The sequence below is a fragment of the Cornus florida genome, unplaced genomic scaffold (genome assembly GCF_030987335.1).
Source record: "Cornus florida cultivar Cherokee Brave unplaced genomic scaffold, ASM3098733v1 CherokeeBrave_3.0.0_Hap2_Chr07, whole genome shotgun sequence".
In the NCBI taxonomy this organism is placed as follows: domain Eukaryota; kingdom Viridiplantae; phylum Streptophyta; class Magnoliopsida; order Cornales; family Cornaceae; genus Cornus; species Cornus florida.
The window spans coordinates 34,912,150-34,934,804 of NW_026775577.1; the positions used below are offsets into that span (position 1 = coordinate 34,912,150).

The 22,655-nt window shown below is 35.4% G+C and overlaps 1 protein-coding gene across 1 annotated transcript; it reads left to right on the top strand.

The window, feature by feature from the left end:
- The first annotated feature begins 288 nt into the window (after positions 1–288).
- On the top strand, positions 289–1,414 carry LOC132267020 (bZIP transcription factor RISBZ4-like). The gene has a single exon (XM_059768049.1). It carries the CDS (start codon positions 356–358, stop codon positions 1,049–1,051), a length of 696 nt encoding a protein of 231 aa, XP_059624032.1. The 5' UTR covers positions 289–355; the 3' UTR covers positions 1,052–1,414.
- The last annotated feature ends 21,241 nt before the right edge of the window (positions 1,415–22,655 follow it).

Below are 22,655 nucleotides of genomic sequence, written 5' to 3' on the forward strand. Positions count from 1 at the left end.
GGCCATGTAAGCAACTTCCCAAACTATTGGCTCCACATGCTAAACTAATGGGTTTATGACACGTGTCAACTTAGGTCCCACATTTTTTTGTTTTCTTCATGACTAAGCTAAAATGGCCCATCTTTATTAGGGACCCATTTGATTATGTCACCCCCACAATGTCTCTTTAAAAAGTAGATTAGTGCCACCTGACTCAAAAGCAATGCCCCTAAACACATGCTTTATGACCAAAATGCCCCTCAGTGGACCACCACTATTAGTCCCTCCATGGTCCATAAATACCACTCCCCTACCTCTCATTTCTTCCCTTTCCTCCTCCTACCTTCCTCTTTATCTAATTAGCGGTTTTCCAGCCATGTTGTCCACTTTTCCCGCCTTGTCGGCCTCCGACGGATTGTTCGGAATCCCATTTCCGGCTTTCGAAGGTGGTTTTACCCCTTGGGAATGCCAGGAACCCCTTTTTGCCTTTCCACATGAGCTTGAACCGGTACTTTCTCCCCCAACCCCCCAAGAACCGGTCATGTCCAATTCCGGTTCGGACAACTCGAGCCCGAAGCAGGTTACTTCGAACTCATGTTCCGGTCCGGATGAACTGAACCTGCCCCAGAAAATTTGTGGCTCCGGTTCAGATGACCCAGACCCAAACCGGCCCAAGAAAAATTGTGGCTCCGGTTCGGATGACCCGAGCCGGGTTGATTCCGTTGTTGTTGACGAGCGGAAGAGGCGTCGGATGATATCGAATCGGGAGTCGGCGAGGCGGTCTCGGATGCGAAAACAGAAACATTTGGAGAACTTGAGGACCCAAGTGAACCGGCTACGAATCGGGAACCGGGAACTGACGAACCGGTTCCGTTTGGTTACGCAACATTGCCACCTTGTAGGGAGAGATAACGACCGGCTCCGGTCGGAGTCGGAGGTCCTCCGGCGAAAACTATGGGACTTACATCAAGTTCTGCAAGTCCGGCAACTTCAACAGTTCGCTGCTCTCTCTGCATGGCCATGTAATAACACTGTTACGTCCATGGACGAACAAAACCACCCACCATCATAAATCAACTAAATCAATCATAAAAACCACCTCATGATTAATCTTTAAAACTTGATCAACCAAATCTCTCTCTCTCTCTCTCTCTCTGGGATCTGTAAATTAAAAGCTGCTAAGAATTGGTGGGGTTTTTTTAGTGATTTTTGAAAAAGGGTTGTTTGTTTGCTGAGAAAAAAAAAAAAAAAAAAAAAAAAAAATGGGTGGTTTTTGGCAAAACCAGAGTTATGATCTTGTAAAGCTTTTAGTCAGTGTTTGGTTTATCAGATTTAATTAAAGCCTTTTTCGTGTATTAATTAGTTTGTTGGTTGCACGGCGTTTTAAAAGCCTTTTAACTAGTTAATTTTGCTTTACGAATTGAAGTTTCAATTAGTGCAGTCTGTGGAATTATTTAATTAATTGTGCTGTAAATAAATGCAGCCACAAACAAATACATGGGGGTGGTATCATGCGATTAAATCATAGATTATCCTCCATAAAATAAAAAAGAGCACTACAAGAATGTTACTATCATTAATGCGTTTTGAAAAGACATATTTGTCCTTATGGAACTAAGGGCATGATATGATCATAACATGAATAAAATCAATTTAACATGGCTAATAATGGTCAAGCACTATTGATTTTGGGTTGACTATGTTCCGCATGCAAAATCCTGTAGCCACTCACTGATTGAAACTTGTCCATTAATCAAGGTATTCTTGTAATTAAATAGTTAAAACCTTAATTCCATTATTTTTTAATTAATTAATTTAGCAAAGTGGTCATGGACATAGAATCAATCACAGATGGGAACTAATTAATTTTTCTTTCAATAATCAAACTAGTGCAGGCATAATACACTTTTTCTTTACTAAACTTGATTGGTTTTGGATTGAGTGCAAAGAAGTTAGGAACTTTAGTTTATAATATAATTAATATGGATTCACGACTTTAACATATATATATATATATATATATATATAACACATTCATCCGCAATTTTTTTTTTTTTTGAAAGGTACATTGGTACATTAATCCACAAGTTGTGATCAAAGACGTAATCCAATCAACCCATAACAAAAGAGGATGCTTATGTCACCCCAATTTTAATTACCTTTCAATTAAAGTATTAATAATTAAAGAAGATTAGTCGTATAATGTGCAACTAAGGTAACTTTTATTTATTTTTTAAAATTTTATTTTTCTCTTTTTCCCTTATTGTGTGCAATGAATATTCCCCGCATATTAGTTAAATTTAAGTGCCACTTATATTTTTCATTTCAAGTGATTCATTTTTAACCGGTTGATTTTCAACGAATCAAAAGACAAATATACTCTTTGAGAGGAGTAGATATTAGATACACCAAGCACGTCATGTCATTAGTGCGTTTACTCAATGAAATATAACATATTATCGTTTTATAGTAATTTTTTATTATTTTTAAATAGTGCATTGTCATTAATTAGATACATTGATGACATGATGTGCCTGACACACCCAAGATATACTTCCTTAATAATACCATATCAAAACCCAAATTGCATTACACATTTTTTTTATTATTATTTATTATTTTTTAATTTTTGATGGGGTTAATTTGGCAGGTTTGCTGTCTCTAGGGGTTAGGTATTGATTAGAAATTTAATTAGAATCTCTATGTCTTCTTTTGATTCATGACAAGAACCCATTTGGAATCACCCTAAAAAAGGGTGACAAAGTGGTGCTACATTTGTCTCTTCCTTTCTTCACTTGTAAGTTATATAGACACCCAAGACTTTGGGTTGTCTATCAAAGTATATAATGTGGACCAAATTCAAAAGCAATCAAAGCAATTATTCATCTCATGCGGTCTATGTACTACCTTTGATGATTTTGTTCTAAACGTGTCAAGCTTTGGGATATATTTTTGGGACATAATTAGTTTGGTGAGATTTTCTTGGACTTCTTTAACATTACACTTCAAAGATCCCAACACACACACACACACATATACTAATTTATTTTTTTTATTTTTTTTACACACTTGTCATTCTTTGGAGACAATTTTGCATAATAGTTAGTTTGGTGAGATGTTTTTGGAATATTTCCTTTAATTTTAATATAACAAGATTTCATTACATAAAATAATTTACTGATAAAATATTAAATATATGATTCGATTAGGTCGAGAAAGGAAATTGTCTCGATAACTTAGTTGATTAGTGTCCTCAGTAAATTTTAGAATGATAAATTTTAACTTTCTGTATTTACTAATCTAACATTTAATATTTCTTATCTTAAAAAAATAAAAAATAAAAAATTGAATAAAAAATAAAAAATTGAAGAAGAAGAAAAGATTAGACCGAAAAAGAAGTTCAGTTCTAGTTCACTACTTACTAATAATGTGTGGTGGTTTAATAATGCTTGATGACATAATTAGCTTATATTATATGGTTCTTTAAAAGTTGTCTATCCATTGTCTCATTATGGAAATTTAAAACTAAAAGCGATGGTAATTGTATTTTAAATGAAATGACGACAGCATTTGTGGATTCAAAGTTATTTTTTAGTTGTGTTTGCATTTTTTAGTTTTAAGTACTTACAAGTCCTTTCTACATATTATAACATTTTGCTACTCAAGTAATGATTCTAAAAAGGGTCTGAATAGAGTTTATCACAAATAATTGTCAATTTTTGGTTCTATATATTAGCAAATTTTATATAATCAACTTATCAAATTTTGCAATATGAAATATATGTTGGGATATGTGTGCCCTAATATAGCAAATTCTTATTTGGATTGTAAAAGTCATGGTTCCTTATTTGAATATTATTATTAAAGCATTATACAATTGGTGAATCGAATGTATTATTTTTCGATTCATTATGGAATTGATTGTGTCCACTTAATTACAAGATATATTTATATATGTATGTAATGACAATTAATACTAAGTTATAAATTAATAATCATAAATGGTTCAAAGTCGGTAATTATGAATGAGTATTTAATTAGTTAAGACTTGAACCGAGTCCACGATAGATTGAGATATATTGCGAGAGTTGTCGTATGCAATAGCTCTCTATCACAATCATGGCTTTTGACTCTCAAGTATGAGAGAAGTATAGATTCTTTTATTAATTAATAATTACTTTGATTTGTTCGGCGGATACCTCGGGATCCTTAGATCGACACTTTGGGTAGTTATGTAATTAATAGTTAGAAGTTTATATTCTCAATATTTGCATCAGTGTTATTTGTATTTATTTTGTTTTGATTATGGTTGATCACAAATTAAATTCGAAAGCCTTCGTATGTTTTAGACAAAATGTTATATATATATATTTATTTAGTAAATTATTATTTTTGTTAAACAAATATTTTATTGTGATCGAGGCAGAAATAATCAAAGGTAACAAAATAATTATATTAATTATGTTGTCGGATTGATTAGGCCTGATCACGGCTCGGATCTGTTCGGTTTGGAGCTAAAGATCAAGCCGAACCGGTCCCCACGAATTGGTGTAAATTGAAACCGAACCGATCCGTGGGGGCGTTCAATCCGAACCAAACCGATCCGTGAAGTAACGGATCGGATCGGATCGGTTCGATTTTGTGAAACCCCTCGATTCTAGAGTCACGGGTGATCAAGTCCGAGCACAGATTCGAGGGATACCAAACAATTAAAGTATATATACGAACACAGAATAACAAAAGAGAAATAAAGGAATAACTATTAAAGCTGAGAAGAATTCAAAATACGAAAATCCTCCAAAAGCGTTATAAATTTATATAATTTCATCTTCCAATCCGTACAACTCGGGAATCCATCCAGTGGACCCCTAATAATCCCAAATGAACAAATATTACACAACCAAAATTCAAAACTAAAATAAGAAAGGAAATCCTATGTAGTCGGAAGAGTGAGTGATTGTATCTGCTTCATCACGATCAAGCTCTAAGCCTGGTACTGACGAACACCTGAAAAATAAAAGTGGGTCAGGCCCACATGCAAGTTTCATCCTACTACAATCCATACATAAACCCGATACACAGATACATCCTAGATAGCTCGGCAATAACTAAAAATAGTCCATAAATATAAATATATCCACACTACAGGACTTTCCCTGGACTACAGGCCAGTCTCAACCTGACTAGCAAACCTAGCAGGGCACACATCAAACTATCATAGCCAGTTATGCATCCCAATGCATATACGCTCCCTAACCATCGATCTTGAGACTCAAACTCATATCGTGGTAACATAAATATATATATAAATTTCATCCAAAACCAATGAAGTGCCGCTCAACTATTCATTGCCAAGACACGACATTTACTTAGGATTTAAATGTTTCAATTAAATCCATATCATTCCTACTGCAGAAAAATATAGAGCAAATATCCGTTATGTCGTTCAACTGTTTTAGTTGGCAGGACATGCATCCATGTAGGATTTAACTATTTTAGTTAATCCATTCCTTACGTATGAAGAGGTAGGACTTAGCTTTTTGATCTAATCCATCTCTGATATGCCATCGTACCATACCGGTGCATATAATACATATGGTGCACAAATGATGCACACTCAAATGAACATCAAGTATATCCAAAAACCAGCATAATTGAAATCAGATAGTATTAAGATCCTGTCATGCATCCAGTATATGATTATAATCATAGATCCTCCTTTTAAATTATTAAAATAATAATAAACAATTTACACCATCCATTTCTATATAATTGACAGAACAGAAATTTAATACAGTTCAACAATTAACATCCATAGCATGTTATAATGATTATCAGAATTATAAACTAAGCAACATTATATTAGAATTCCCAACCAATTCTTCCATACTGGTTCATTCGCATTGATAAAACGAAGACTAGCATTTAAAATCTTCTCAATCCTTAACGGCATGTAAATTAATCTTTAAATCCCATGACATCCGTTTAATCCCTAATTATAAAACCTGTGCATGGTATAATGACACTCAGAAGTCTAAACTGCACATTATATGAAATCCCAACAGTGTTTTATACTAATCCATTTAAATTAGTTAAAACACAACCAGCGAGGAAAACTTCCTCAACTCTTGACAGCACGCAATTTAGTACCTAAAGTTCATGATGTCTATAACTACATCCTAAACCCACCATTCTGGCCTTCATTAAATTATACATATCATTTATATAACATCCTAGAAATAATTTAACACCTGTCCATTTAAGTTGCTAAACAAACTAGCGATTTACACCTTTCTCCTTCCTTCCTTGACAATATGCCTATTATTTGTTTATATTTCATGATGCCCCTTAGGATTAGCACCCTAGCATAAACCAACTATTTTAAGGCTTTAACAAGTTAATTTTAAACATTTAAAACCCCACAACATTTTCCATAAATTCCATTTAAACCCTTGGACTTAGAAAATTACCCGAAAACAATTTCTAGGCAATTACAAAAGGTAGAGCCGGCTCCAATTTTAGGTTGAGCCGGGTCCACCCACCTTGGAGCCACCTCAACACCTTGTGGAGCCAGCTCCACTTCAATGGAGCCGCTTCCATTGAAGGGCGGAGCCACCTCCACTCACCCAGCCTCCGTTTTTCCTTTTTCGCTTCCTCTGTTTACCTTCTTCGCTTCTGTCAAAGTTCCAATCCTTTGTCCTACTTTTGTTAAAGATTTTTAAGGTTTAATTTAAGTCCTAACAATCCTAGAAACTTCTCCAATTCCAGTATGAATTAATTGACAAAAACATAAATCATAATCAAAACAGTTTAGGCTTCCTCTGTTTGTCTTCTTCGCTTCCGGCGAAGTTCAACCCTCTGCTCCAGAGGTTTTTTTTTAAAGTTCTTAGGGTTCAATTAAGTCCCAACCATTCTAAAGACTCCTCAAATATCAACAAGCATTGCTTGACAAAAATTTAAAACCGAACAAAACAGTTTATGCAAGAAACACAATTTCAGTTTAACTAAACATACGAACAGTTTAAAGTCTGTTAATATGCATCAAAATTCCGTTTTAAAGTTTAATTAACTTCCTGGAGACTATATAGAATGCACAGAACACAAGTTTACAGGAAGGAGATAGAATGAAACTTGCCTTTAAGTTTCGGTTTGAAACCTTTCAACGTCGTTTCTAAGTTCTCCAACGAACTGACGACTACCGGCAACCCTCCTACTGCTCCAGTTCTATCTCACAATCAACCTCTTCCTTCCTCCGTGGTACACCTTCAGTCCATAGCTGAAAGCCTAATTGGCCCTCCCAATATCCCTCTGGGGTTTCCCCTCAAACCCTCTATGTTTTCTCTCTACTTCCAGTTACGGAGAAAAGGGTTCTAAAACCCTTGCAGACGCAACCAACCATATATATATATATATATATATATATATATATATATATATACGGCTAAACCCTAAGTTGGATTATACAGTATATATATAGGCTTCCACGAAACCCTAATTCTAAACCCTAAATAAAAATACAAGTCGGCGACCACAATTACCTAAAACAATAAAACCCTACGACACAAACAAATTATATAAGCTACCAAATATAATCTACCAAATATAAGCTACCAAATACACATTAATTAAAACATCACTAGTTAAATAACAATTAAATTAAAAAAAATTCAATTAAACCATCAAACTAAAATAAATACACCCTTAATCAATTAAGCAAATAATAAAATAAATTCACCATTAATCAATTAAGAAACCAAAACACATAAGTCACATAATTAAATAAAAATGTAATAAAAATTAAAATTAAATTCCCATTTTATCCTTTTGAAAATTAGGGGTATTACAGATTTCCACGGATTGTTGTTAGGGTTTTGAGCTCGATCTTTGGTGGTTTGGCTCTTCTTCTTCTTTTTCTTCTTCATAGACTCACACTACAACATTCGAGATCATTGTTGACGCCATCAAAACCGTTGATTTAGCCTACCAAATCAGATTCGATCTGATCGCGTTTGTGTGTGTATATATACATACAGATGCCGAAGGCCTGTAGATTCAATCACATAGATTGTTGGAATCAGGGAAATGGATTCGAATTAGTCGAAAATGAACTCTGAGATTAATAACAACTAAAAGAGGCTGGTCAGTTTTTTTTTTTAAGAAATTGAAATTATTTGAGTGTTAATCTTTGGGTCAAGATACAAAATTGAGCAATTGAAAAGAAAATAGAAAGCAGAAAATTGGACAAAAAAGATGAATCTGATAAGATTGTTTACCTTCACAAACTCAATTAATGGTTTTTTTCTTCATCACCGGAAAAGAGGTAGACGCAGAGGTCGCTGTTGCTTCGAATCTAGTGAACGATGGTTGAGAGGTGTTGGATTAAGAGACGAGAGATTGGGAGGCGAGAGATTGGGAGAGGCGAAGAATGTCACAGACTCACAGAGGCGAGAGGAGAAGACCGAAGAGGGTGAAGAGAAGAGGATGAGTTAGTGTGGGAGGCGCGGCTGAAATGAGATTGGAGTAATGTCGTAATAAAGAGGCGAGTTTAAGTTAGGGTTAGGTTAACATTAAAAGAATAATGAATAAAGAGAAAAAAAGAAAAGAAAAAAAGAAAAATGATATACCATTATATTGTATATATATATATATATATATATATATATATATATAATATTAATATATTATTTAGTAACAGTTTGGTTCAGTTTGTCTAACGATTCGGATTGGCAACGGTTCGGTTCGGGTCGGTTAACTGTTCGGATCGGATTTTTCAAGGTCCAATCCGTTAACCGAACTACGAACACTGGATTGTAGATTTTTCAAATCATCACCGAACCATGAGATCTGAAAACCGAACCGAACCACATGGATCGGATTGACTGATTGACGGATTATTTGCTCACCCCCAGGATTGATGGCTTTAATTATCTGATAAATAATTATGCATTGAGGGGTCAAAGTGCAACATTGACTTAGAATTTATTTACTATTTAATTGGAGTGCAATTAATTTCTTTTAGTGGAGTAGAAATTAATTTATGAATTAATTGAATTGGATCCATAGTTTAATGAACTGGACCAATTATTAATTTATAGTAGTCAAGAAAATAGTAAACCCAAAGGATTCTCACCCATAGCCCAAGTTGATATTGGAGTCATATTAGAATTGAGAAATTTGAATTAGAGATGGAGAATAATTTATTGTTTCCTTTTCTTATTTTTATTTTGCCTCTATATACATGAGTCCATGTATATTTTAAAGTGTGACTTTTAGAAAAAGAAAAATGAATATATTTTCTCTCTCTAGTTTTTAGGGTTTGCTTTTTCTTCAAAAAGAGGCTACCACAAGCCTTGATTCCAAGGTCATTGATCAAGGCATATTGGTGATTCCTAAAAGGAAGATTATCATCAAGAAGAAGGAGAAATGATCTTGCTAAGGGATCTACAATAAGTGAGAACATTCACTTTAGAGGAAAGATTAAAAGGTTTACTCAGACCTTTGATGTAAGTATTTAATCTATTAATTGAATGATACATCATCTTTTATTTTTTTGCATAAAACTTGTCTCTATGTAATGAATCAAGATCTATGTATGCAAATCCCTGAAAAGTTTTTTAATACTTGCATGTTTCCCAACAGTGGTATCAGAGTATGGTTTAATTCATTACTAGAGATCATGTGTTTATCAAAATCATCTTTATGGATCCAAATTATATATTTATTGATATATGTTGATGTATGATTTATTATGTTGATGTATGATTAATACATGATGATGTATGTATAATTGTGAATGGATGATGATGTGTGTTTGGGCCATGGAAGAAGCTTATAGGTATATTGAATGTAATTTTATCTTTGGATGAATGTAATTAAGGCTTTGATTTAGCCGTTTGAAAGTTCAATGATGTAATTTTTTTTTTAATTGTAAATATTTATTAAAGCTATGTAATCTTCATCAAAGGATACTATGAAACTTCAAGAAGGTTCAAAAGGGTTAAATTAGGCTTCAGTAATTTTCTGGAATTTTTCGGGAATTTTTTTAGGCTTAATTTAATTTTCTGGGATTTTTTTCCTATTTTTCTGGAATATTTCAGCGTTTTTTCGGGTGGTCGGAGCATCACCGGCGGTGAGAAGAGGCATCGGAGGAGGCTGCAATCTGGTGGATTGCACCAAGGATGGGCCTGGCGCGTGAGGAACACGCATCAGCCTAAAGCTTTTTCCCTCCACGCGCTTGCAGGCGCGTGGAGGCGCGTACCGGCGCATGCCATGCGCTGCAACGCACTCTAGGCGCGTGCCAGCACATGGGGGCGCGTGCCTTGCCCTGCTGCATGCCCCAAGCTCGTGCCAGCGGGTGTGGGGCCCTCCAAGCACCTTCCAAGCATCGTTTTGCTTCTCCTAATGCGTACCAGCTTCTTATAGGTGTTTACAGACTATTGAAAGATGCCCGTATAGCAAGAATAATATTTAAATGCTAAAAACTGAATCCATTGGCCATTTAAATTGCTTCTGTTTGTGTTTTAATTATTTATATGATGCATGAAATAATTTAATACTGATTATTATTGCTCATGCATTGGATCAATAATTTTTTATCTAAATAGCTTTATTTATATTAATTCAATTATGAAGATAAATTGGATTTGATTGCTAATTAATTTGAGAACATTTATTGGGAAACGAAAAATTATTTTTGTAAATTATTTTAACAGAATACCTTAAATTAAATATTAGTAAATCATTTAAAATCTAGATATTTTCTAAATTTAATTGGATTAAAATAAGGCGTTTTACATGCATTAAATCATGAATAGAATTGAGTAGGAGTAGGGATTTTTAGTGGGAATGGGGATTTTTATACAATACCCCATGGCCTTCGTTATTATAACCATTGTGATTAGATCTTTAAAAATAAGGCCCCACGCATGATTTAAAGAGTCTAGATTTCAAGAATGGTTGTCTCATGAAAATATATTTATAAAATATCTATTATAGTTAGATCTTTAAAAATAAAGCCCTACGCATGATTTAAAGAGTCTAAGCTAATAATGGCAATATATTTAATATTTGATTTTTTCGTTGGAGCGATAATTACGTTATACACTCAATCTCAAATCAATAGTATTAGCTTCCCAACGGAGTGGTCTATACTAGGTGATTTTAGAAAGGCTAAATATAATCAGGAATTATTTCATATATAGATAAGGCATTGTCTAAAGAGATATGGAAATAATGAGTTTTCTCGTCAATAAGTAATAATGAATTCCGCCAACCGGATAAGTTATTGGCATATTGATTGTCCGATTTTTCATGTAATGTAGTTAAAGGACCCGCAATTAATTAATTATTTTATTTTGCATGATTATTTTTATTCATTTTATTTATTGTACGAATGCTTTTATTTTTAGATTTATCATGACTAGTCTATTTAGTCCACTTGCGAACAAACTAAAAGAAAATCAATTAACTGGACCTAATTATATCAATTGGAAAAGGCAACTAGATATTGTATTCACATATGAGGGGTTCAATTATGTGCTTACTACTCCCCGACCTTCTCCACCTTTGCCTGAAGATCCTCCTGAGGAGCATGAAGTTTTTAAGAAATGGAATAAAGCAGATGAGATAACTAGGTGCGCCATCTTGCTTCACTCTCGAATGTACTCCAAAGTCAACATCTTCATTATTCCACTTCTGTAGACATCATGCTTAACCTCAAGGATATGTTTGGGCAAGTTGGTAAGAGTGCATGCCAAACTGCGATGACAAACTTGATGACCACCAAGATGGTCCAAGGTACTCCAGTTCAGGATCATGCTTTAAAAATGATTGGTTTTCTAAATGAACTTGAGATCCTTGGATGCAACTTGGATGGTAAACTTCAGGTTGACATTATTATCACTTCATTGCCAGACTCATTCAACTCTTTTAGGGTTAATTATTCTATGAATAAGCTTAATTACTCACTCGCTGAACTTTTGAATGAGTTGATAACCTTTGAAGGGATAATAAAAAATAAGGGTGCATCTATCAACTACACTCGGTCTGTTGGACCATCCACTTCTAGGACTTAGAGGAAGGGTAAGAAAAAGAAGAAGGATGGTGTCCAAACTGTGCTTGTGCTAAACAAAGTGATCTAAAAGGATAAGGGGAAAAAGAAAGTGCGGGTTGAAGGCAAAGGAAACTGCTTCCATTGCAATCAACCGGGTCACTGGAAACCTAATTGCCCAACACTTGGCACGCAAGGCAAAGGAAAAGTTATATTTATTGTTGAGGCATGTAATGTGGTTGAATCTATAGATTCTTGGTGCATAGATTCTGGAGCCACTAATCATGTTTGCAATTCATTGCAGGGATTCCAGGAGTCCAGAAGCCTCAATGAAGGAGAGATATACTTGCATATGGGATCTAATGCCAAGGTGGAAGCTAAAGCAGTGGGAGTGGTTCATATGCAGTTTGATAGTGGGAGGAGTCTTATTTTAGAAGATTGTCTTTATGCGCCAAATGTAAGGCGCAATTTAATTTCAGTTTCTTCGTTGGTTTGCAAAAACTATATTTTTACTTTTGGAAAAAATGTTTTAATTAAATTAAATGGTTGTGTTATAACTTCTGGTGCATTGAAAGATAGTTTATATATTTTAACTCCTAGCTCATATCAAATGCAAAATTATGAATTAAATGCAACTTCATCTAGATTGAATGTTAAAAGAAAAGCAGTTTCTCCAAACTCATTGTATCATTGGCATCTATAATTGGGTCACATCAATCAAAATAGGATTCAAAGGTTAGTTAAAGAAGGTTTATTACCTAGTGAGGCAGAGGAGCCTATGCCAACTTGTGAATCCTGTACTGAAGGAAAGATGACTCGAAGGGCTTACTTAGCCAAATGATATAGAGCCAAAGAACAATTAGAGTTGGTGCACACAGACGTGTGTGGTCCTATGAACACCCAAGCGAGAGGAGGGTTTGAGTACTTCATCACTTTCATTGATAATTATTCACGTTTTGGATATATTTACCTAATGCGACACAAGTCAAAAGCTTATGGAAATTTTTTTGAGTTTCAGGCAGAAGTAGAGCGTAGATTAGGTAAACTTATTAAAACACTTCGATCTGATTAAGGAGGTGAATACCTCTTGGGGGAGTTCAAGGATCATATGGTCAATGAGGGTATTGTGCGCCAATTATCCACACCTGACTGCCTTCAACAGAATGGAGTGGCAGAAAGGAGAAACAGAACTTAGCTCAACATGGTTAGATCTATGATGAGTTTTGTTACATTACCTCTATCATTTTGGGGATTAGCCTTAGAATCAGCGATGTACATCTTGAACTGTGTTCCATCCAAGTCTGTTTCGGTAACGCCATATGAGCTGTGGTTTGGACATAAACCTAGTTTAAATCACATGCATCTATGGGGGTGTCCAGCACACGTGCATAAGAAACAAGCAGACAAGTTGGAAGCAAGATCAGATGCATGCTTATTTGTTGGCTATCCTAAGGGCACTAGAGGTGGATTATTTTATAATCCTAGGGACAATAAAGTTATTATCAGCACTCATGCTGCTTACCTGGAGGAGGATTATATTATGAACCACAGACCTAGTAGCCAAATAGTGTTAGAGGAGATAGTTGGCACATCAGATATACCCCCTATGGACACACCTAATATAAATACTGAGAATGATGAAACACAAGAAGTCCATGTTGAATTACCATCATCTAGTACATCAATTCCTACACCGGTCCTTTAGCGCAGTGGGAGGACTATCATCCAACCCGACAAACTCATGCTTTTGGGTGAGGTCTATGAGGCCATCCCCGATAAGCATGAGTCGAACCCAGTAAGCTATGCGGAAGCGTTAACCAATATAAATGCGAATCGTTGGAAAGATGATATGAAATCAGAGTTAGAATCTAAGTATTCTAACAAAGTCTGGGAAATTGTAGAACTTCTTAGTGGGGTTCAGCCTATTGGTTGTAAGTGGATCTACAAACGAAAGAGAGGAATGGATGAGAATGTTAAGACATTTAAAGACTGGTTGCCAAAGGCTTCACTCAATGTGAAGGTATTGATTATGAGGATACATTCTCACCAGTTGCAATGCTTAAATCTATTCGCATTTTTTTGGCCATTAGTGCTCATTATGATTATGAGATATGGCAGATGGATGTTAAGACGGCATTTTTAAATGGCCATCTTAAATAAGACATTTACATGAGGCAACCAAACAGTTTTGTGGTTAAAGGTCGTGAGGACGGTGTGTGTAAGTTGAATAGGTCTATTTATGGACTTAAGCAAGCTTCACGCACATGGAACATTTGTTTTGATCAGGCAGTCAAATTATTTGGCTTTGAACAAAACGTGTTTGAACCTTGCGTTTACAAGAAAAAATAGGGTAATGTCATCATGATTCTCATTTTATATGTTGATGACATCTTACTCAGTGGTAATGATGTAGAGGCTTTGTCATCAGTTAAAAGGTGGTTGTTCAATAAATTTGTGATGAAAGATCTCGGAGAAGCAAGCTATATTCTTGGGATCAAGCTTTTGCGAGATCGGGTTAAAAAGAAAATAGGCTTGTCTCAATAGTCTTACATTGACAAAGTTCTGACCAGGTTTGGAATGGAAAACTTTAAGAAAGGTTTTTACCATTTAGACATGGATTGGTTCTTTCTAATGACCAGTCTCCCAAGACTGATAAGGAAATTGAGCAAATAAGGTGGATACCATATGCTTCGGCAGTTGGTAGTCTCATGTATGCCATGGTCTGTACCAGACCTGACATCTGCTACTCGGTAGGGATTGTCAGTAGATATCAGTCCAATCTTGGACTTGATCATTGGTCAGCTGTGAAGAATATCTTAAAATACCTTAGAAGAACTAAGAGTCTCATGCTTATTTATGGAGGTGATGATTTGGTCCAATTGGATATACGGATTCTAATTTTCAATCGAATCCAGATGCCAGGAGATCTACATCTGGATATGTGTTCAAGTTCAATGGAAGGGCAGTTAGTTGGAAGAGTGTAAAGCAGGGTTGTACTGTTGACTCAACCATGGAAGCAGAATACATTGCAGCTTCCGAGGCAGCAAAAGAAGCTATTTGGTTGAGAAACTTTCTAATTGAACTAGAGGTTGTGGAGCATATAGATAGGCCTATGATGCTTCATTATGACAATAGTGCGGCTATAGGACAAACCAAGGACCCAAAATTTCATAAAGGAACAAGACACATTCAAAGGAAACATCATGTGGTTCGTGATATAGTAAAGCGAGGAGATATACTTGTGGCCAAGATTACATCGGAACATAACCTTGCTGATCCATTCACAAAGGCTTTATCGATTAAGATGTTTGATCGACATATGGAGAACATGGGAGCTAGATGTGATTCGAATTGGCTATAAGTGCAAGTGGGAGCTGTTGTGATATGTGTGCCCTAGCATAGCAAATTCTTATTTGGATTGTAAAAGTCATGGTTCCTTATCTGAATATTATTATTAAGGCATTATACAATTGGTGAATAAAATGTATTATTTTTCGATTCATTATAGAATTGATTGTGTCCATTTGATTACAAGATATATTTATATATGTATGTAATGGCAATTAATACTAAGTTATAAATTAGTAATCATAAATGGTTCAAAGTCAGTAATTTATGGATGAACATTTAATTAGTTAAGACTTGAACCAAGTCCACGATAGATTGAGATATACTGCGAGAGCTGTCGTATGCAATTGCTCTCTATCACATTTATGGCTTTTGACTTTTAAGCATGAGAGAAGTATAGAATTTTTTATTAATTAATAATTACTTTGATTTGCTCGGCGGATATCTCGGGATCCTTAGATCGGCACTTTGGGTAGTTATGTAATTAATAGTTAGAGGTTTATCTTCTCAATATTTGCATCAGTGCTATTTGTATTTATTTTGTTTTGATTATGGTTGATCACAAATTAAATTCGAAGGCCTTCGTATGTTTTAGACAAAATATTTTTTATATATATTTAATTAGTAAATTATTATTTTTTTCAAAAAAATATTTTATTGTGACCGAGCTGGAAATAATCAAAGGTAACAAAATAATTATATTAATTATATTGTCAGATTGATGGCTTTAATTATCCGATAAATAATTATGCATTGATGGGTCAAAGTGCAACATTGACTTAGAGGTTATTTACTATTTAATTGGAGTGCAATTAATTTATTTTAGTGGAGTAGAAATTAATTTATGAATTAATTGAATTGGGTCCATGGTTTAATGAACCAGACCAATTATTAATTTATAGTAGCCAACAAAATAGTAAGCCCAAAGGATTTTCACCCATAGCCCAAGTTGATATTGGAGTCATATTAGAATTGAGAAATTTGAATTAAAGATGGAGAAGAATTTATTATTTCCTTTTCTTATCTTTATTTTGCCTATATATACATGGGTCCATGTATATTTTAAGGTGTGACTTTTAGAACAAGAAAAAGAAATATATTTTCTCTTTCTACTTTTTAGGGTTTACTTTCTCTTCAAAAGGAGGCTACTACAAGCCTTGATTCCAAGGTCATTGATCAAGGCATATTGGAGAAAGGATCTTGCTAAGGGATCTACAATAAGTGAGAACATTCACTTTAGAGGAAAGATTAAAAGTTTACTCAGACCTTTGATGTAAGTATTCAATCTGTTAATTGAATGATACATCATCTTTTATTTTTTGCATAAAACTTGTCTCTATGTGATGAATCAAGATCTATGTATGCAAATCCCTCAAAAGTTTTTTAAAACTTGCACGTTTCCCAACAATATATATTTAAGCAATAAAAAATACAATTATAAATGACATAAGAGAACAAAAATTACAAATTATAACACGATGATTTAGCAAGGTTCGAAAACTCCTCCACGGCTTAAGATATATCTTGACACTTTCTCAAATCCACTAAGACTTCTCCCTAGGAATAAAGAGTAAACCTTCACAAATGAAGCTCACTTCTCATTCCTTTAATAAGAGAACCTCATTCTCTTGGGCTTTCTTTGGGTTAAGTCAACCTTTGAAGTAAAATGTAAGAAGAATTTATACATAAATAATATTTCTCAAAAGATTGTTATGCAAATTAAAGCTCACAAGACTATAGTAATAAAGCTCAAATTAATGAATACTCTTAAATATTTCTCAACTCTTGGATATCTAACACATAAATGCTAACACACACACACACACACATATAGATTTTCTCAGAAAATAACGGTTATGAGTAGTTAGGACCGCATTTAATGCATTTCTTACCATTGGATTCAAATCAGTCTATCAATTGACGGAGTATCTTCGGTTAGCTGAAACTCTAGTTTCGGTTGAGCCAACAATACCTTTGTTCGACTAAAACAAACTTCTTAGAATGCACACTCTATGCTTGGATGTTAGTTGGTTGAACCTCCCTATACTGCTCAAAATCATTCTTTTTAAGGGCCTTTTGACTTCCTAAATTTCATAGGTCATAATAGATAGTCCATGACCTATTCCAAGGATAATTTAAGATAAAATGATGATAATGCATAATCCTATATAGAGATGAGTTTCAAAAGGAATTTAAATTTACTTTAACAATAATTCGTATCACTTTCGAACATATTTACCTATTTCTTCAAGCATCATTACGTTTTGATCATGAACTTTTGGGGAACCTTCCTTGAAAATTAATAGATTGCATACTTGGCTATTGAAGTCTAAGTTACTTTGAATTGTTTCTTACCTTGTCATTTTGAATCTTTAAGTCATCTTCAAACTTTAGGGTTCAACATGCAATAATGTGAATTTAACTTAGGATTGACTTTGATCTTCATTCCTTCCTTCGTTGCGGTCTTTCTTGAAAATATTTTATACTTATTAAAAAAAAAAAACACTCAATATAGACATTAATCCCTAAAACACCTTTAATGATTTGTAATCATCAAAATTAGCACATTGTACACAAGCCGCTTAGATTTATTATTTCTTTCAAAGTGTCCCTCTATCTGTTCACCCTATCCATGTCCTCCTCGTAATTTTCTTCATGCTGTCTAAATGTTTCTGCAAAACTCCTCTTCTGGAACCAAACTCGCGATGCTTTGACATGGTAGGAGATGGGCAAAACTATTTGCCCCTTGGTCCTCCTACACTCAAGGATCTCTACTAGTTCATCCAAGCACTATGACGAAGAGGTGTAGTTTTTTGAGAAAACGATCACAGCAATTCTCGATTTATTAATATTCTTTACGAGATCTGAAGAAATAGATTTTCCTCTTTCAAGCCTTGCGTCATCTTTAAAGGTCCTAAACCTTATATATCTAGAACACACGCCATAAAAGATCCCTAAGGTTTCCTTCCCCTAAACCACCTCAAACCACCATCCTCACTCGAACAATCACCCACCAACCAAGAAACAAACGCATGCATCCTTACTAACCCATTACGCCAGAAAGCCTCCTCTCTCACCCACCAGAGCACTCACACAAATACCCCCTCTACCACCTACTGGAGCATCCACACAAAAACCAAATGTTTCCACTCCTCCATCATCTTCTAAAGCACCCATACACAAACCAAAAGTTAATTCATCCCTTGCCAATGACCCTTATTCCCCAAGACCTCCCTCAGTGACTCATACGACTCTAGATAGAGTTAAGAAGATTTTACAGAATGATAGAATCCTCAACCCATCTAACCTTGAGATCAATGACATTTGTTACCTCCCCAGAAGGTATTAATACTGCTATTATGGATGCTTCCAAAATGGAGCTGATTGATGAAGTTGTAAAGCTCAAGAACCAAATCAAAGATTATGAAGATTAGCTTGCAAAACTCAAGGACATGAGATCCCAGGACGTTACCCGGAAGATGATTGCTCAATCCATTGGTCTATCCCACCTAATCTCTAACAAAGGCTCCAAAGAAGAAAATTCAAGGTCAAGTCGCTCTCAACATTTAAATTTCAAATTGGGGTTAACCTTTCCTATTATAACACCACCTTGTCCTGCTACTTTTCCAAACACTATTAACCGTTCCCACAATGGCCTTTACCCACCAACTACCCTGAATACACATTAGTCTTTAGCCATCTAACCATTTGGCAGTGAGGCTAACAATGTCGTACTTACCCCTCCCCCCCCCCCCCCACTTTCAATGCATTACCTAGTGGATACTAGCCTTCATCCGCCTTGCAATGGTTCAATTGATCATAACTATAGCAATGTAAACCCTCAGGGTTTGGGCAACTTGGATTGTTCACCTCTTCCCAAATCTTGGGCTGATGTTGCTCGAACTCCCCCTTGCAACAAAATGATCTTTAAGCGTTTTGCCTCTAACCACACTATGGCCGGCACAACTCCCATTCTTGATCCACCAGTTAACATTGTAGAAGAAGGAATCTCATACTGGAAAGAGTATCTTATTGGATATTTTCTATAAAGGAAAGTGCCATATGGGGTGGCCTCAGCTGCTGCTATGAAGCTTTGCAAAAAACTGGTCTATCTGAAGTGCTCATAGATGGGGAAGGGGTCTTCTATCTTAAGTTTGATGTTTGGGCTGTTGCAGAAACTGTTCTTGCCTTTGGACCCTGGACCTTTGCTGGTAAGCCATTTACTTTATAAAAATGGCTCCCTGATCCAATCTCTCAAAAGGAGGAATCCCCACTTATCCCTATTTGGGTTCGATTCTATAATGTTACAGTTAGGTATTGGATAGCTAGAGGGCTGAGCTTTATTGCAAGTTCCATTGGAAAACCATTGCATGTTGACCACTTCACTAAATCAAGGAAAAAGCTTAGGTTTGCTAAAATATGTATCGAGTTTGATGTAAGGAACTCACCTATTGATCTTATCAAGGTGAAAACTAGACTTAATACCACTGTGGATATTAGAATAGAGTATTAGTGGATTCCTTCTTACTGTACTAAATGCTATGTCACAGGACATTCTACTTCATTATGCCATTTTGAAGTTACTGGCTTTAATGCCAATGCTGATTACTCTAATAATCATGAGTTTACACTACCTGTAGAAGAGGACCATACTGAATGGTGGACCATAGTCAAAAGTAGGAGGAAGAAACAAGTCTTGGTTGACATCTCTACTCCTCCAGCTCATAATAGTTGCTCCACTTCCCAAATCAACGACCTTATCATTTTCTCACCTCCCACAGCTGTACCAATTTTACCTTCATTAAAGTCCCCAGAACCTGAAAAGCAAATACTAGCTACCACTGCTACTCCATCTTCACATCCATTAATACCTCCACCATCTGATAAGCATACGACATCCATCACTACTACCTCAACCATAGACCACGTCCATATAACCCCTGTGCCAAATCTTCCCAGCATCCCATTAAGACTACAACAAAAAAGATCAGCAAAATCCAAGAAACCACCAGTTCACCATGGTTCCATAAAGTTGCCAAAAAGCCCTCAACCTACACCAAAGTCAGTCACAACCACTCCACTACCTCTTATGAAGAAGAAAAAATAGATTCCACCTAATCCTCAATTAACATCATCACCTAAAATATAGAGCTTCGATTGTTCCTCAAATGGATCCTCTCACTCCCCAAAAACTAGCAACTCGAATTTTAAGGATTTCAGTACCCTTGATGAGGGACCCTGCAAGCTTGTTGTTGATTTCTCAAAGCATTTTAGGCCTGCACCTCTTATGCAATTACCTCCTACAGATGACTTTGCTTCGGATCCCAACCAATTCATGCTAACCAATGATTGTAGCAACATTGATGACTGCTCTCATGATCCTGACTCTAATGATTCTACCACCATGTCTGATGATGAGCGCTGAAAAGTGCGCATTTAAACCCCTAAAGCTAAGGTATTCTAGGACCTTTATCTATCTTACATTCCCGTTTTAGACTAATTTCGTATTATTGCCCTTTTTAGGTACTTATCACAAAAATAAGTCAATTTAGCCAAATAAGAGCATTAAAGAAGTTAACTCAAGCTGAATGGAAAAAAGGAGTAAAGTGGGAGCCAAATGAAGCAAAGTGTGGAAATTTAGCATGTTCGATCGATCTCAGCATTTCTTCGATCGATCGAAACTTCATCGATCTAAACAGTTTAAGATAGATCCAAGCCCCTGTCCTTATCCAAAAGAATCCAACAAGTTCAATTGATCCAACATTTCCCAGATCGATCGAAATGAATTTGATCTTATCCATACCTACCACCCACCTACCGCTTTTGTCTTCTTCCCAAAAATATCCCAAAATATCTCAGAGATTTGTCTTTATTCAAAAAGGCGCCGCTAAGGATGATCGATCTCTACAGTATTCAATGGATCTCAGCCAAGTTCGATTGATCTCACCACAGTTCGATCGATCGAACATCCTCAAGTCTGAAAAAAAATAGATTCAAGCTCATTAAAAGTTGGCTCATGGTGCAATCATTGGAGGGACCTCGGTGTACGAGCCCAGACCATTGGGTGTGACACTTGACCTACCTATATAAGGATTTTGAGCCATTTTTACAGGATAACTTGTAACATTCAACATAACTTGTATATCTCATATCTTGGAGAGGGGGCTAGAGATTAGAGAGCTCATACATTTTTGGGGAGTTCTTCCATTCTTCTAGGGTTTCCATCAAGAAGGAGGTCATTCCTACCATAGAGATAGCCCTTGAGGGTTGGATGCCTACTTCAATAAGTGACTAGACATTTACTTGGGGCTAGATTAGCCCCTAAGTTTGCTTCCTAGACTTAGTTCTTTGTATATTTTTGGGGATTTATTTATAACAATGTTTTGATCTTGGATTTATATATATATCTTGTGGTTTCTACTTGATGTGTATGGATTAATGCTTTCAATTGATTATTTACTTCTAACCATATGCCTATGTATGCTAGAATGGATGATTCATATGCTTTTCTCTAGATTTAGTGGAGTTTATGCATGTTTATATGTATGAATGAAGTTAATCTAAAGATGGTCAAAACATAGAACTTAATTGAACACTCTTACAATTTATTTGATGGTTCACACTTGTTTCTTGATGGATTGTACCACACCTTTAGCTTACTTAGTTAAATTTCATGTCTTTAGTGTAGATGTAGTGTAGTTGCTTTAAATTCATAGATAGATGGACAATCTACTCTTGTTCCTTGGTGTTCTATACTTATGAATGCATTAGGTGCATGTTTCTAGATAGTTGTGTGTGCATAAATTGTGGTTTCATTGAATGGATTTTGGTCTCATTTGATAGGTTGTGCTTTCCATTTGATTTGACTTAACAATCTATGCTTATTTGCCATCCATGCCTAGTTTCAATTAATGTCACACATACACACACACACACACACACACAAGTTACAAGTCAATTTCCCTATTAATATATAATTGCTTGTGTCTAGTGAAGTCAAGCTTAGTGGTGAGCTCTAGTACCCCAAGTCCTCCGCTCTACATCTTTCTTTATTTTATTAATCATTGAATTTTGTTTACTTTAATTTCATTTGCATAATAGCTTAATCAATCAATCTAACCAATCTTTAATCACTCGACCTACTAACCCTATATATTGTTTCCATTGCAAAGGCACCCACAATCCCTTGGGACGATCCCTACTCACCTTAGCTATATTTTTAGTTAGAGGTAGTAGTGGCTTTTACAAATTTAAAACTTGGCCACATTGCACACTCACA